Raw genomic sequence first — 16,855 nt, forward strand, 5'->3', positions numbered from 1 at the left:
CCCCCTTTTTTTTTAAATCCTTATGATGCTTCATGTACTTTTTCAGAATCACAAATTCTACCGTATTAATTTAGGTGCCACCTAAATTGCATTATACACAAATACTCTCCAAGATTTTTCAACTGCAATGATTATATCTGACAATTTCTGCTACCTTTAGAATCAAAAAGTTATTTACAAGACGTGTCCAAAGCTTCCTGAGTATTGGAATACATTTGGATGTATTTTTCAAGTTAGGTCCTACTTCAGTGTTTTTGTTGGAAGTGAACCTTTTTCAATTCAGTTGAGTTTGCACGCATTTACAGTTTAGTTTATGGTTCAATAGGAAGACGTGAATACGTTTTTAGTGTTTACTTCAGATCTTGGAAAGAAGAAAAAATATGAAAAAAATATTGCTGAATATTTGAAAAGTTAAATGTTTCTAAGAGGGAAGCCTTTGTTTTACATTCAATCAAAAACACATACCTTGGTTCATTTCACAAATAATGAATGTATGAAGAGATTTAGAAGCTGTATTGAAAGTAGTCTTACATGCAGTGTGTTTCAGCAGTTAATAACTGCTTTTCGCATTGTCAGGCAAAACACGTACTTCATATGCCTTTGCCATCTCAGAAGTTCAAGAACAAGTGAAAACTGTTATGAACATTTTTATTGTGACTGATTCTATACAAAAATGCTGAAGTGCATTTAGACAAGGTTGCAAAGCAATTCAAAGTCAGTTAAAGTTGCAGAAGTATTCCTATGGCCTGGTTTTGTTGTTTGGTTCTGTTGCTGGTTTTTTTTTCCCCAAAGCATTCACTTGTGCTGTTCACCCATAAAACTTCTCATCTGAAAGATACTCAGCGAGCCATTTTATGTTTCATGGGTTTTTCTTTGTTAGAATTTGTGTCTTTTTGTTGTTATGCTGAACAAGTTTATTGCATGAAAGTTACCATTTTACATGTTTCTGGCAACAATACAAAGCTATAAATCACCCATCTCAAGCCCTTTGAAGACCCTGGGTATGAAAGCTGCTGCCAGTGTCGAAGCCTTTCCCATAGTGACAGAGGCTGTCATGGGTATAGCAGTCACAGAATGATGCTGGTTTTGATTCTTGGAGAAGTAAGGAGGAGGGTCAGCAGAACAGTCACCTTGGGCTTCTGGAGGGCGGACTTTGGCCTGTTTAGGAGCCTGGTTGACAGAGTCCCTTGGAAGCAATCTTGAAGGGCAATAGAGTCCAGGAAGACTGGACATTCTTCTAGAAGGAAATCTTAAAGATGCAGGTTCAGGGTGTCCCCATGTGCTGAGAGACCAGATGGCAGAGATGATGACTGCCTGGCTGGATAGAGGGATTTGGCTGGAACTTAGGAAAAAAAAAGAGGTTATGGCCTTTGGAAGAAGAGGCAGGCAACTCAGGAGGACTACAAGGATGTCACACTGGTAGAAAATTAGAAGGGCTGTAGCCCCTCTAGAAGTTAATTTGACTACTGCTGTTTCTATAAAAACATTAGCATATAAAATGAATAAGCTCTACAAGAGGGATCTGGTCAGGTTGACTCAATGGGCCAAGGTCAAATGTATGAGGTTCAACAAGGTTCAACAAGGTTGAGTGCCACATCCTGCGCTTGTGTCACAACAACCCCAGGAAATGCTACAGGCTTGGAAAGAAGTGGCTGGAAAGCTGCCTGACAGAAAAGGCCCTGAGGCTGTTGGTCGACACCCAGCTGAACATGAGCCAGCAGTGTGCCCACGTGGCCAAGAAGGCCAACGGCATCCTGGCCTGTATCAGAAACGGTGTGGCCAGTAGGACCAGGGAAGGGATTTTTACCCCTGTATTTCACACTCGGGAGGCTGCATCTCGAATCCTGAGTTCACTTTTGGGCTCCTCACAACAAGAAAGACATTGAGGTGCTGGAGCGTGCCTAGAGAAGGGCGACAAAGTTGGTGAAAAGTCTGAAGCACAAGTCTTATCAAGAGCAGCTGAGGGAACTGGGATGTTCATCCCGGAGAAGAGGAGGCTGAGGGGAGACCTTACTGCTCTCTGCAACTACCAGAAAGGAGGTTGTAATGAGGTGGGTGTCAGCCTCTTCTCCCAAGTAACAAACAGGATATGAGGAAATGGCCTCAAGTTGCTCCAGGGGAAGTTTAGATTCGATATGATGAAAAATTTCTTCACCGAAAGGGTTGTCAAACATTGGAACAAGCTGCCCAGGGAAGTTATGGTGTCACCATACCTGGAGATGTTTTAAAAGTCATGTAGATGTGATGCTCAGGGACATGGTTTAGTGGTGGTCTTGGCAGTGCTGGGTTAACAATTGGACTCAATGATCTTAGAGGTCTTTTCCAGCCTAAATAGTTCTATGATTCCATTATGCTTATTGGCACTTACTGACATCATCATCCAGACTACTGAAGTTAAATTAACACTGCTTTGCCCTTGCTGGCACTGACTGCTTCCTTGTATGGGTTAGATATGGATATTTTTCATATCCCTTAAGCAGAGAGTCTGATTAGTTGCACTGTGGTAGCCAGGTTGTCTTTGCAACTAACTTCTGAGCTTGATGAAGTAGTTAGTTTTTTTAATTTCTGCCAAATGCTTCCTTTGCAAGGCTGTGCCATGAGTTGTTAAAATATAGAGAACTTGTAAAGAGACTTTCCCTCATAAGAGAGCTTGCACTGGAAAAACTTTGATGAATGCTTGCCAGTTAAAGCTGAGCAGAATCAGGGGATAATTAAAACTTCAACATATTGTAGAGAAGGAATATGCAATCATTGGGATGAGAAACTAAGTCTGTTAATAAACATGGCTAACAATAAGTCATTATAGTAATGCATGATTTTGAAATCTGTATACTACCAAACCATACCAATGTAGAGTAGTCCTACCTTAAGATTATTACATGATTTTCAAGGCTGAAAAGTCATTCTCAAAACACTTAAGAGCAGAGAGAGATACATAATGATTTCTGTTATTTTTCAAAGTTTTCATCTACAGAAATAGATGCCTTTCTGAGCATGGGTAAATGAGTGCTGTTGCCCTTTCTTCTCCCTTCTAATTAAATGCTTCCCACTTCACTTCTGCTCTGCCAGCTCAGATGAAAGTTTGGAAATCAACAAAGAGAAGCAAACAGCAAGAAAATAAAGAAAAATTGAAAGATGGAGGAGGAGGTGAACGGTGATGAAACACGTAGGAATCAAAGGCATGAAATAAAGATACACCCCAATTTATATCAGGGTGACATGAGACCTACCAATAAATACCACTGGTGTTTTCTAGAGTGAATCAACATGGACAGAGTGGAAAGGTACCTTCTCCTTCCCTTTCTTAGTGTATTATTTCAGCAAGATTTGTATCGTTTCAAAGCATTTTTATTATTTCATGAGCTACAATACAGTATTTTCATGCCTTAGCCAAGGTTCATAAAGCTTGGTACTAACCAGAAATTATATATATCAAGCATATAGATACCAGAAATTCCCTGAGCTGCATAATGCTAAAAGCAGAGAGACTGTGTTAAACTTTTCCCCGTAGTTCTGCTACTTACCAGTGTCAGGGAAAAGATACTGTTCTGGCTTCCAACATAAAAAAAAAAACCATTGCTTGTACTTTAAAAATGAGGAGAAACATCACTGAGTTTTTAATGTTACAAGCAAACCTTCTCTAAAACATTTGTTATGTGTATTTATTTAATTGTGCATAAAATACAATTCCTGGCAAGTTGTGCTTTCACTGAGGATAAATTAATGAACAGAAATTATGCATAGTACAAATCCTCAAGCAGAGCTTGCACAGGACTTAAATGCTCCATCAGTTTTAATTGTGCCTTGTTTCAGGGATGAAATCTGATCAAAATGGATTGCAGGCTGGATCAAGGAGCAAAAAGCTTAAGTATTGGCTCATCTTGAAAAGGGTAGACTCTAGATTAGACATCATCTACAGGCCATGCAGATAGACAGTACAACTTTCAGCTATATAACAAGAATTAATTAATGTATTTACTACAGTTTTGACCTGAATTAATTAACTCTTGTTAATTCAAATAAACTAAAATAGAAGCCTGTTGACCAGCTTGTCATTCCTTTGATGTTTTTCCATTTTTATAGCTCTAAGAAACTGCTACTGATTCATTCATGTTAAAACATGAAGTAACAAGGTTTATAGTTGGTTGGTTCCTATCAAGTTGTCTCTCTGCAATTTTAAATGTGACTAGCAGTATAGCAGCTAGTTAGTTCACCTTTGCAAACTGACATAGTAAACTTCAGCATCTGCCTGGCTGTATTTATGCAACATAAATAATCTTCTGAACTAAAACCTCTTCATGGTTCTCCATCACCATCTCTTATTAATCAAGGAAATTGAATTTAATCACAATGTTCTTTTAATCATTATGGAAGAACTTTGTACTTTACAATTCATACATACTTACTTGCAAGTGCAATATGTCAGAGCAAAGTTCAGCAGAGGAAGTGCATGGTGAGAAATAATGAAGATGCAATTTTGCTGTGTTTGAGATAGCATGTTGGAGCTGATTTATTCACCTGGACTTAAGCAGCAGGCAAAGTACAACTGTAGAGAATGAGCTCATTCGAGTGCGTTTTTCTTTGCCAAGCTTCACTTGAAAGAGGTAAGGTGCCTGCCTAGTGCTGTTTTCTTCAGTTGCTTTCTTAAGAATTTATAATACCGAGTTCTATTCTGGAAATAAAAGGATCTCTAACTCATTTCAATGAGTAAATATGGGGGAAGAAAAAAAGACTGAGTCAAAAATGCTAAAAGAAAACAAAAACAGATAAAAAAGTAGCTCCAGATCCAAGAACAGATTTCCTGAAATTTAGTGATGCTTGTGGGTTATTTATAATATAATAATAACAACAATAATAGAAACTTTCAGGGAAAAGCATACATGATAGTGGGAGATGCGGGCACAGCAGAACTTAAATTCTCTAAGGGAAACCCTGTGCTGAATTTCATGGAAGGTAGTTTTCCAGTTTATTACAATCCCCATGTCAAATCACCAGCTTTGCATAAAATAACAAATTTTTTGTTAATAATCAGAATTATTACTGGTTTGTTTTAGGTAAAGCTCATTTTCTGTATGGTGGGTATAAAATGTAACTCTCAAATCTGAACTTTATTGCAATGATTCATATTGGACATTTTAAAAAAATGTGCCGAGTATTTTTTTGCTTTGGAGAACTGTTTGCTGAATCTGCTGCGAAGTTATTAGATTTTTAAGGAATGTGTCTCTGTTGCAACATAAACCACTGTGGAGAAGGGTACTGGCCTCTGTAGACTCTGTGCTGATGCCGGCAGAAAATAAGCTCCGACAAAACAGCTGCTAGATCGATTTTCTGCCTTTGTCAAAGCCACTGTGGGGAGCTCAGTCCTTAAAAAATATACAAAAAAAATTAAAAGAGCTTGGCTAGAGTCTGATTAAATGTCTCCTTTGAGAGTATGGGAAGCATTTGTTATGCTGATTCAGTCTAAGCTTTTGTTGGTATCGGAATTCCTCTTCAGTCCAGCTGGGATTTGTCTAAGTGAGGACTCCCAGATTTATTCCAGTAATAGCATAAGCCTTCTTGCTATGTTGAGTAGAGGATTAATAGATGTGTAACCCCCAAAGGAGGACAAAATGAGGCTCAAAACTGTTTTGATTCAATATATTGAACCCTTGTGTGTTTTGAAGAGGCTGAAGAAAATTTCTTGTTCTTTGTGTATTGAGATTGGGGAGGGTGTGTAAATCTGTGACATATTATTTAAAGCTGTAGATGGAAGTTCATAAAAAGTGTAGTCCATATGTGTTGAAATGAGTTCTCCAGTGTATGGAAATATTCCCTGCATTCAGACAGCCATGTCTTTGAGTACTGTCTGAACTACAGACAGTCAGCAGAGCCAGTGTTACTGTTTCTGCCAGTTCAACCATTGGTGCCTCTCTTTCCCTACAGTTTGGACTCAGGGAATAAGCAAAATTCAATTCCGATAGATATAAGATATGCTTTATCTTTTGTCATTACATTCCTTTCTATGGCTTTTTGTCACACAGAAAATCATGTTACGTTTCATTACCCAGCATGGAGAAGGTGACAGAGGTGAGAGACATTTTAAGTGTCGCAGCACAGTGCTTCATGTCAGAGGAATGACCAGTCAGAAATAGGGCATAAGACATCAGCAAAAGGAAAGCCTCCAAAAGGTGGCAGAAGCCAATTTTGGCAGAGACTCCCTATACTGAAGCTAGATACTTCAATACCTTTCTCCTTCAGGACCTTCACACGAAAAGTCATAAATCTTTCCATGTCCAATTCCAGTCTGTGTTATGGTTTTGTATTGCTGCAGGAGGACTGACTCAGAAGGAAGATGATGCTGTTGAAGGTGTCAGCAGGATTTATTCTCTTCTTGCTCTCTCATTGCACTGTGCAAGTGAGCACAAAAGTGTTCCTGGCCTTGGCTAACGCCCACCTTCTCCCACAAAGTGGCTATGAGAGACTGGGTAACACCAATGAAAAAGGTATTCATGAGAAGAGGGATTTGGATGCGCGCTGTGTTTTACTCCATTGCTTTGCTGTAACGTTTTCAGCCAATGTATTTAAAAGTTAGCCCTGCAAAAATACTTTGCAATATGAATATGTCCTACCCTGAAGTCCAGAATCTTGAAACTGCTTGCTCAGCTGCCATCTAATTCAAGAGAAATTAACAGATTTTTTTCCTTAAAAGTATTTTTTGGCATTTGAAGACTTATTCTTAGATAGTCATGTCTAGCTTACAACTAACACCTCAGGACCTAAATCCCATTGGTACCTCTGACTGAGGCATCCTTCTGCCTATCTAGCTTGCAAGGTTCAGCTTGGTAGGTTTTCTACACTTTTACCAGAGTAGATTCCATGTTAAATGTACACAAAAAGAGTAGTGGGATTGATTAATTTTCCTCCTCTGAATGATGGCACTTGAGGGTTTATAAAATTCAGTTTCCAAGTGAATCCTGTAACAATCAGCCTAAGTGATTTTCTCATCTGTGTTCTATTTTGCATTAATAATATTCACTGAGGAGGGTGTCACTGTATATTGCTGGTTTGGATATAATTCTGTAAGTCATTTAATCATCCTATAAAATCATGGGATCAAGTTTGGAGTCAGGCTGTGTCTACCAGGTGAATGTTCTAACTAGGGTACAGAGTCATGCTCATGGTTCTGCTCTTTCAGGATATTTCACAATGTCATGCAGATAGTATTGAGATTTAAAGTATTCTATTCATGGCTGCAAATTCTATTAGGTAATGAAAGGCTTAAAAAAAAAAGGTTTGGAAAGCCTATATACTCCTATAAATCTGTCCTGAATGGCTTAGAAGTACCAAGAAACTTCTGAATATCAAATATAAAAGACTATATTTAACACAATACTGTTACTATGAATAATACTATTTAACAGGTTTAGTCCATGTGGACTTTTACAAAGCCTACAATACAATACTGAATAGAACAGAGAAGGTAGGATTACATTACAATCCTACCAGAGAAGGTAGGATTACATTACAATTTCAGTAGAGATTGAAAAGAAAATTACAGTGACTTGGGTAGAAAAGTGAACCACAAAATCAAGGGGAGAATGGAAGTATTTGCTTTTCAGTATTCTTAGTAAGTATACTGATATAAAAATAGGACTATGCTGCTAAAAATGATAATATGAAGTAGAGAAATGCTGATAAAAATATCACACAGAAAAAAAAAAAATATTCTTAAGTAATAAGTATACAATTCTAGAGTTTACTGCAAGGTAAGGACCTCACCAGTTGCAAAGATCCAAGGACCAGACTCTAGATTAAAGGAAACTATACAATAAATGCAGTCCTAGAATATATCAACAGAGACATTTTTCAAAAAACTTGGACACAATCAGTGGCATTGTATAAGGCCATTACAATATTGTGTCGCAATGTTACCCACATTCTAGAAGATTAATTTGCAGTGAACAGGTACAGAAAAGTTACTAAGACAATTAAGGAACAGAAGACTTACCTTACACTAAATACTACCATAATTTATTTATCCTACCAGAATTTACTCTAAGAAAACAAAGGCTGATTAAAAATATAGTTGTCCTTACAGTCCATCCATCTGGGCTTATTACACAGGAAGAAGCACGATTTAACTAAAGGACAACATGACATGAGAAAAAGATGCACAGTGGACATTAATAAAATCAGACTGGGTACCAGATAAGTATTTCTAATAGTGTGACAGGTATTGAAGCCTACAATGCTTCCCAGGCGCAACAGAAGAAATTTAATAATTCTGTGAGGAAGACTGCATAGTATATTTCCTTACAGGACCAGAAGTAGATAAAATAGTCACTCATGACACTTCTCTTTCCAGAAAGTTGGGGCCTTTTTTTTAATAACACTAACCAAAGTGTTCAATCTCTGCTCTTCTGTTCAGGAAAAGAATAACAATGTGTTCAGTAAAAGGGTGAGCAGATGTTCTCTGGTCTGTGATTTGGGCAGAAAAGAATTTTTTTCTGAGCTTTTATTTCAAATTTTTATCTTTGGAAATATTTTTCATTCTTGGGGGGGGCAAATTTTTGAAAAAAAAAGGACATCTTGCCATACTTTTCCTGAATTATCCCTGATTCCCAGAAGAAAAAAATAAGTTTTAAATATAGTATCCAAATTCCTACCAGTCATTATCAGAACAGAACATGGGATTTCATAGGTCTGAAGAACTGTTATTTTACATCACAGATCATCTCTAGAAATTATTCTCATAGAGATATTAAAACTGTCAAGTTTTTATTAAATATAGATTACAGATATCCCATATTCTAATGACATGACTTTCAACTGTACGGAGAAGTGAGTGATTTCAATTCATAAACATATTTCTGAGTAACAGAAAAGACACTGAATAACATCCTTCTCTACAAAAGGAATTCTCCATATATGAATTCATACATACAAAAATGTATATTTAAATAAATTATATTCTGGCTCTTAGAAGTCTCATGGTCAATTGTAAAGAGCAGAGCATTATGTCTTCATGTGAGAGATGACTGATAATTTACTATAGCAAGAAGTTTCTTTATAAGCAAGTTAAATTTAAAAAACACGGTATTTATATTTCAGCCCAATGGACAGGGTCATCCCAAGCCTTATATGCATTTTTATCACCCTCTGACTCTACTGGATAAGCAATAACATAGAATCATAGAATGGCATAGGCTGGAAGGGACCTTAGAGATCATCTAGTCCAACCTCCCGCATAGAAAAGCACTTCCACCTATTTTCCTGAGATTGGTGTTCAGCACTGCACAGCACTGTAGTTCTGCCCACAAATCAGTGGGAAGATTTAGCGTGGAGTTTGAGTGACAAGAACTGTTCCTAAGAAAATCCTCAGATGTTTTTAAGTTTTGTATAAGCAAGAAATGTGCTTTAATATCTCCCTTTTATCAATGAACATATGTCACACTTACTGGAATTTAATTCAAGGGTGTTACAGATGCCTGAAATATAAATCATAGAATCATAGAATGGCCTAGGCTGGAAGGGACCTTAGAGATCATCTAGTCCAACCTCCTTGTCATGGGCAGAGACGGTTAAGAATTTATTTGTAGAGGATAAGGCTAGCTCAAGTAATTAAACACAGTGGTCCGACACATGGAATTGCAAACTTGCTGACTACTCAGGCTGGAAGAACACAGAAGGAAAAGGAATGGTCTGTACGTAACTTCTGGTTTTTCAACCATATTTCTGTCATAAATGGAAAATCACATTTCTGTTGTATGACAGAATAACAAGCCCTTTTCTGAATTTCTGAACATTTCCTGTATGTTCTGCTCTGAACTCTTCCTTCTTTAGCTGAGTTAGGTGCCCACCAGCTGTGAAGTCAGAGTCAGTTTCCAGTCAGATGGCAATCATTGACTCACTCTAAAGGATAGAGCTAAATATCTAAAATTTACTACTTGAACAGAAATTCATTTTTAAACTTTTTTTTTTCTTCCTAATCAGACTATCCAAGGGATTGTTTTGAGATTTTTCAGCGCTCCAAAGGAAATTCCAGAGATGGTCTTTACATCATCCAACCAAAGGACGACCCAATTGTTGTCTCTTGCAACATGCAGGATGGTGGCTGGACAGTAATCCAGCACATTACAGCGAATAGTACTGTCGACTTTGATAGGACATGGCAGGATTACAAATATGGATTTGGCTCTGTTTATGACAACCACTGGTTAGGAAATGAATATATGCATCAGTTAACAAGCAGCTCCACAAAATATATTCTTGGAGTTAAACTTGTAGACCTCAATGCGGAAATCAAATGGGGACAGTATGAACCGTTCCTTATTGAAGATGAAGGGTCTCAATACCGAATCAGGGTTGGTCTTTACAAAGGCAACGCCACTGATGCTTTGACCTTGGACACAGAAGCTTATCTCCATGACAACCAGAAGTTCACCACCAAGGACAGAGACAATGACAATTTCTTTCAAAACTGCGCTAAACTGGAACACAATGGCATTCCCGGGGGAGGCTGGTGGTATGATGCGTGTGCTGGAGCAAATCTAAACCGTAGGAATGTGATATACTGGCAGAAGGACTGCAACAAGCAACACTTGTGCAAGTTTGCATGGATGATGATCAAACCCATTGACTACAGCCAGTCATATCCAACCAAGTCATGCCCATGTCCAAAAGTTGAACTGTAGATAAGCCATGTTTGAAAGGAACATGGGTTCTTTGTCCAGTGACTGAAGTGAACTCACACTGACTGAATAATCACACTAAGTAATCATGATTGCAAATTTAATTTGGGCCTCTGCAAAGGTTTTATGATAGCATATTGTCCAGAACTGGACCAGGACATAGTCATCTACTGAGCACAAAAGTTAGAATTCACTGTCAGAAACTGAGGCTTCTACCAGAAGATTTAAATTTTATGGTATTTTAGCCATAAGAGGAGTCAGATATAAAATCCAGGATATGGTGTCTTATATGAGATATACATAAATAAACATGCTTTTCAGAAGGTTTTGCTCCAGTATGAATGTTCACAGTTGATCTCCTATAATTGCTCATCTTCACATATCGTGCAGGAAGGAAATGTCCAGGGAAGTACCTACACTTTAAAAATGCATATTGGAGAGTATTATGTACCATAGGGCAGCATCAGGCCGTTCCTTTTTACCTTTAGTGAGAGGTATTTTGATATATAAAATTTAATTAGCCTCACCTGCCATGGCTTCTTTTTCCCTTCACTGACTTTTCTTTGTGTCTCTACTTTTTAATGATCCCATACACAATGAAGTATTCAGCATAGGCTTTCCTTTTCTTCCTTCTTTTTAGAGCATCCAGTGCTAATGGGATCATCAGATTTCACATTTAAAGCTACTAATCCAAACACATTTTTTAAAAGGATCAGAACTGTTTTCAGAATTCTTTACTTATTGCTCCATTTCTTTTACTCCACTTTGTTTACCAGATTTTGCCTGCTATTTCTCCCTGTTCCATCATGTGCTTCAGTTTTATCTTTTTTCAGTTACACTGTGAGAAAAGAAGAGAGCGTTGGCATTATTTCACATTTGCTAGCTTCAATTGTTTTGGCACTCCACCTTCACATTATTTAAACAGTGCTTTTTTTCTGATTATAAAAAAAAAAGAGAGAATCTTTAAATTTCCTGATAAATTCATCTGGTTTAAAATAATGAATAAAAGGAGTTCGGTTATGATAACTTCGAAGACCTTGTTTTCTTTTACAGTTGTTTGGGTTACTTCACACGTTTCTACATCATTGTAATAGCTGAAGGACAACTGAAGAGTTTTCATTGTTGCATTATACAAAATGTCAGAATAATAATTAGAAAATCTTGTATGTTTTCTTACATACTTCAATTACAGAAACTCAACCAACAGATAATGGCAAACTCCGGCTTTTTAATTTAAAAATGGAATCTCACGATTTTCATGGAAATTACTTCACAGAAAATAAATTGTATTGCGTTTTGAGAAGACCAAGACTGCCAGGATTACTTACGAAGAGAAATTAATGGGGAAGTGGAAAAGTCAGGAAAGCAATTTTTATTTTTCACAATGCACAGCAACATTTTCAGAAAGAGCTACACATCAGTTACGTGGCTGAGGTCAATGTAGCATGCATGTTTTGGAGGTGCTCTCTAGTATGAACTGGAGCTCTACAAACCTACGCTGATACGGAATTCCAGTATGAGAATTAGATTAAAATGCAATAATAACTTGTAACAACAAGTCTCCAGGCAAAAACAAGACAAAGATTAATCTAGTTCAAGCAAATACATTTAATGGAACTCAGATACATTCCACACTTCTAAACAAAGTAGGGATGGAAATGACTACTGAAGCTAAATTTGGGACTAGCAGTGGATGAAAATAAATAAGAATATTCCAATACATCCACCAGCACTTCTTTCTAGAACTCTTAAAGAGAAGGACATGGGGCCTTAAAAAGTGGAATAAATTCTACTTTGTAATTCCTTAGCAAAAGACTGTCTTAGCTGAACAGGATTTTTTTTCCTCCTTCACTGAACCTTACTCACCAGGTACCCAGAACAATGCTGAGAGCCGGCAGCTGTCAGCACTGAATCAGCAAAATCCCAGCCTGAAACATGGAGGGTTCTATTCTCTGTACTCTTATTTTCTTTTCCTTATCACACTTCTCCTCTCCTTTCTCTCTCCCTATAGTGCCTCCTGCACAGACTTGAAGAAAGGAGAAGAGGCCTCCCAAGAAAATCTGATGGAAAAAGATTATTTGGTTAAATATCTTTCTAAATGAAGAAGCATGACAAGGTCTAGAGCAATAGGCCTATGGCTGACTTCCAGCTCCAAGCACCCCTGAATGGGAGGCATGTTCCACTTCAAATATGCCATCTCCTAACAGCAGCAGAAAAACAGGTTTTTTCAACTTTTTTGTTACTCTAGATTTCTCCCCATATTGTTTTCTCAACTGCAGGAAATGTAAGCACACTCTCACATACAATATCATGTTAATAATCTAAGAATTCAGTGTAAGGAAACATTCTTCCTAAAAAAAGTATCAACTGACAAAATAAGGGAGCCTGATGATGTCTTTCTAGCAAAAGAAGAGGCCAAGAAGGCCAATGGCATCCTGGGCTGTATGAGAAGGGGGGTGGCTAGTAGGTCGAGAGAGGTCCTCCTCTCCTCTACTCTGCCTCAGTGAGGCCACATTTAGAATATTGTGTCCAGGTCTGTGTTGCTCAGTTCAAGAAGGACAGGGAACTGCTTGAGAGAGTCCAGTGCAGAGTCACAGAGATGATGAAAAGAGTAGAACATCTCCCTTATGAGGAAAGGCTGAAAGAGCTGAGTCTCTTTAGCTTGGAGAAGAGAAGACTCAGGGGTGACATCATTAGTGTTTATAAAATATGTAAAGGGTGAGTGCCAGGAGGATGGAGCCAGGCTCTTCTCAGAGATGTCCAATGGCAGGACAAGGTGCAATGGGTGCAAGCTGGAGCATAGGAGGTTCCACCAAAACATCAGAGAAAGCTTTGTGAGGGTGACAGAGCACTGGAACAGGCTGCTCAGGGAGGTTGTGGAGTCTCCTCTGGAGACATTCAAAACCCATTCCTGTGAGACTTACTCTAGGTGATCCTGCTCTGGCATTATGCGATTATGACTAATGGCATAAATAGTGAGTAAAAGGCAGCAATTTTACTGAGAGTGATGAAAACTGAAGTTTTGAATCTGACACACAGCCCAGCAGTGTCTATTAAACCACATAAAATACAGTTACCAAAATGGAAAAAGCAACTGCAACACCATCTCTTTTCGAAACCACTAATAGTCACAGATTATCTCTCATTTTACAACACAATGCTATATTTTTTTTTTAACTAGACATAGATATGGGGTGATTACTAATGAAATCATAAACAAGAACTTTATTTGAATGATCAAAGTTGAAGGTTTTATGACACCTGGCTGTCAGCTGTACATGGAAGAAAACTTCTCAGTAGGTACGAAAGGCAGCAATGGAGATACGGGATGACCACATGAGAAGTACATGGCCTCTTTCTGATTTGGTAGAAGGAAAGCCAATCATTTAAGTGAAAAGACATAGTATCCATTTTGAGGGTTCAGGTTTGGAAAGGCATTTCTAAATTGAGAAGCCAGTGACTGTGGAGGCATTTCTGGAGCTGGTGAAGGCCTTGGAGTCCCCAAGGCAAACACTGCAGAGGAGTCTGTCAGAGGGAGGTTGTGACCTGTAATGGCCTATAGCTTGTAAAAATAGTGAATGTGGAATTATTTTGTTTGTTTGTTGTTTTTTTTTTTTTAAACCCCCACTTTTGTAAAATCAGTAAGGAGTAAGCAGTATGGAGTTTTTTGGGCAGAGTCCTTTCCAACAGAAGGGCACCTTGATGTATGAGTCAGAGCAAATGGTAACTCCATTCCTCATTTGTGATGTACAACTGAGGAAACAGGTACTTGTTTTTCACCACACCCAAGTGATTTTTCCATATTATTTCTGTCTGTATAAAAAGCAAAGAACATTAATTTCAGAGGAAAGCTACACCATTCCTTTTGTTTGTTTCTTTTCCTAGAGAAAAGAATCCAGAGAAGGCAGAAGTACCTATGTCCCTTGAAAACTACAGAGTAACTTTAAGAAAGAAGCATCCAAAAATTCTCTTTTGGTATGAAAACTCTGGGAATCTCAAACTATGAAGGTGATTTGGAAACTGTGCTTTCTACCGCAAGGAAAGAAGCACCTTACAAAATTCTATTCAAAATCTAGAATCGGAAAAAACTCCACAGGTATTCAGTTTCGTTTCAAGCTAGGTATCCAGTTTCATGACAAGTGTGTTCTATGAAAAAGCAGCATTTTCCCAATTGATATTGGACTCTTTAATTGTTGTAATGACTTCTCACTTAAATTTAACATACTTACTACATCCCAGTGGATGTCCTGCAGGTACATGATGATCCTTGGCTATATTTGCATTAAGAATTCTCAGATAAATTAGTTTGACGTGTTTAGGTCATCTATCAAATATGAAAAGAAGGCAATGTCACAGACTTCTGAGAAAAGCCCTGTGCAGCAGATAAAATGATCAGAATAATTAAATCAGAGATGGGGACTTTTCAGAAGACTCAGCTCTAAAACTGGAACAATATCTAAAGGGTGATAAGGAAGTACAGCTAAGGACTTTGCCTTGAAGTGCATCACTGTCTCTGGATCTAGACTCCTCAAGTTCATATATCCCAGTGCAGGTCTCATTATGGGTACCATATAGGTGAGGAACAAAAATCCATGTATAAAAATAACCTTCAACAGCTAATAGCAATTACTAATTTACGTGCATAGTTGAGTAGGGTACGCATGATTAGCAATTGAATTATATAATTAATGGCAAAATATGCTCTATTATATTTTCAGGTTCTTACACTATTTTCTCTATAACCCTTTTGAATTGATCCTCAGTTCAGCAAGATTCTTCTATAAAAGAAACTCCCTGTTGTATCTTCACTTTTCATCCTTTGCAAATTTCTTCACTCTGTGCCAAGTAGTCACAGAAATTGCACAACAGTAACTAGATGTTCTATACTCATTTAAAAATTCTGGGAATTCTTCTAAGTATTTGTCTGCAAACATAAATTTTATTTACAAAAAATGAATGTTACTCAATAATTTTTTTGAATCTGGAATATACAGGGAGGCTGAAATGTATGAAAAGGGAGAGACAAAAATGATACCCACCAGTCTGTGGGAAAACTCAATATTCAAAAACATGAAAGTGTGCTGAAAAGCTTAGTTAGGGATATATATTTATGCATCCATATTGATAATATATACATACATACATATCTATATATATGTATGTGTACCTAATTATGTATAAATAAAATGTAATTTTACAAAAAAAGGTAATTTCACCAGTCCATGACCATGCCCATAATCAAATACAGGATCACTAAAAGGTTCTTTAAAAGGACAGAAATACAGATAGCAAGATTGTTTTACACTGTAAAAGCCCCACAACACTTTTTAAAGGTAAAAAATATAATTTGAAGTCAAAATATAATTAAGTACTAACTGATACTCTGATAAGGATCACATTTTTCTTTTTATATTTTTGATTTTTTTTAAGAAAAAACATCCTACATAACAATAAATCAGCACAACTCCTTACATAATTCTAGGTATTTACAACGTACTCACGTCTGGCCATGTAATGTGTCAGACTGTGAAGTGTTAGCAGCATGGTTTGAGCACATGGTTCACAATTACACTGAACCAACGGTGTTGCATCCATCATTGTATATTCTAATACATTTACTGAGCACAGAGTCCATAAACATTTACAGAACACTCTTGTTCAACAGAAGCCAAAACTAACAAAAAATATGCCATTTTATTTCAGTAGAAGCCATTGTGTTACTTTAGCAACAACATGGCAGCTAGCAGGAACTGAGTAATTACTACCTCATAAATTTTGCCTTTAACTACAGCTTGTGCCACAGAGGGGCACATTCATTTGCTAAAAACCGAACATAGTTTACTGAATGTCTGATCCAATGTAACATAAAATAAACCCGCTATAATAACCAACTTGTACATAGTTACTGTACACAGGAAAGGCTCTGGATAGTGACAGAGGAAAGCTGATAAAAGGATCTTTACAAAAAGACCCATATTTTCCTTTAATAACTAGTCATATGCTAATGCACAAAAAATAACAGGCACAGTATGGTATGTTACAAAATCCATCATGAATTTAGAGAATGTATTTTTACAGTACTATACTGCTAATCTTTCACTGACACAATTTTCCTCTCTGGAGATCAGGGATAAAATATTAATTACTTGTACTGTGGTTGTTGACATGGAGGAATTATTTATCTG

General features: G+C 37.4%; 1 protein-coding gene across 1 annotated transcript; it reads left to right on the forward strand.

Annotated features, from left to right (window-relative positions):
* Nucleotides 1–3,135: 3,135 nt before the first annotated feature.
* Nucleotides 3,136–10,673, forward strand: LOC104274769 (angiopoietin-related protein 1-like). The gene is made up of 2 exons (XM_009870496.1): nt 3,136–3,166; nt 9,973–10,673. The coding sequence occupies exons 1-2, from the start codon at nt 3,136–3,138 to the stop codon at nt 10,671–10,673; spliced, it is 732 nt and encodes a 243-aa protein (XP_009868798.1).
* Nucleotides 10,674–16,855: the final 6,182 nt, after the last annotated feature.

The sequence above is a fragment of the Apaloderma vittatum genome, unplaced genomic scaffold (assembly GCF_000703405.1).
Source record: "Apaloderma vittatum isolate BGI_N311 unplaced genomic scaffold, ASM70340v1 scaffold19235, whole genome shotgun sequence".
Classification (NCBI taxonomy): domain Eukaryota; kingdom Metazoa; phylum Chordata; class Aves; order Trogoniformes; family Trogonidae; genus Apaloderma; species Apaloderma vittatum.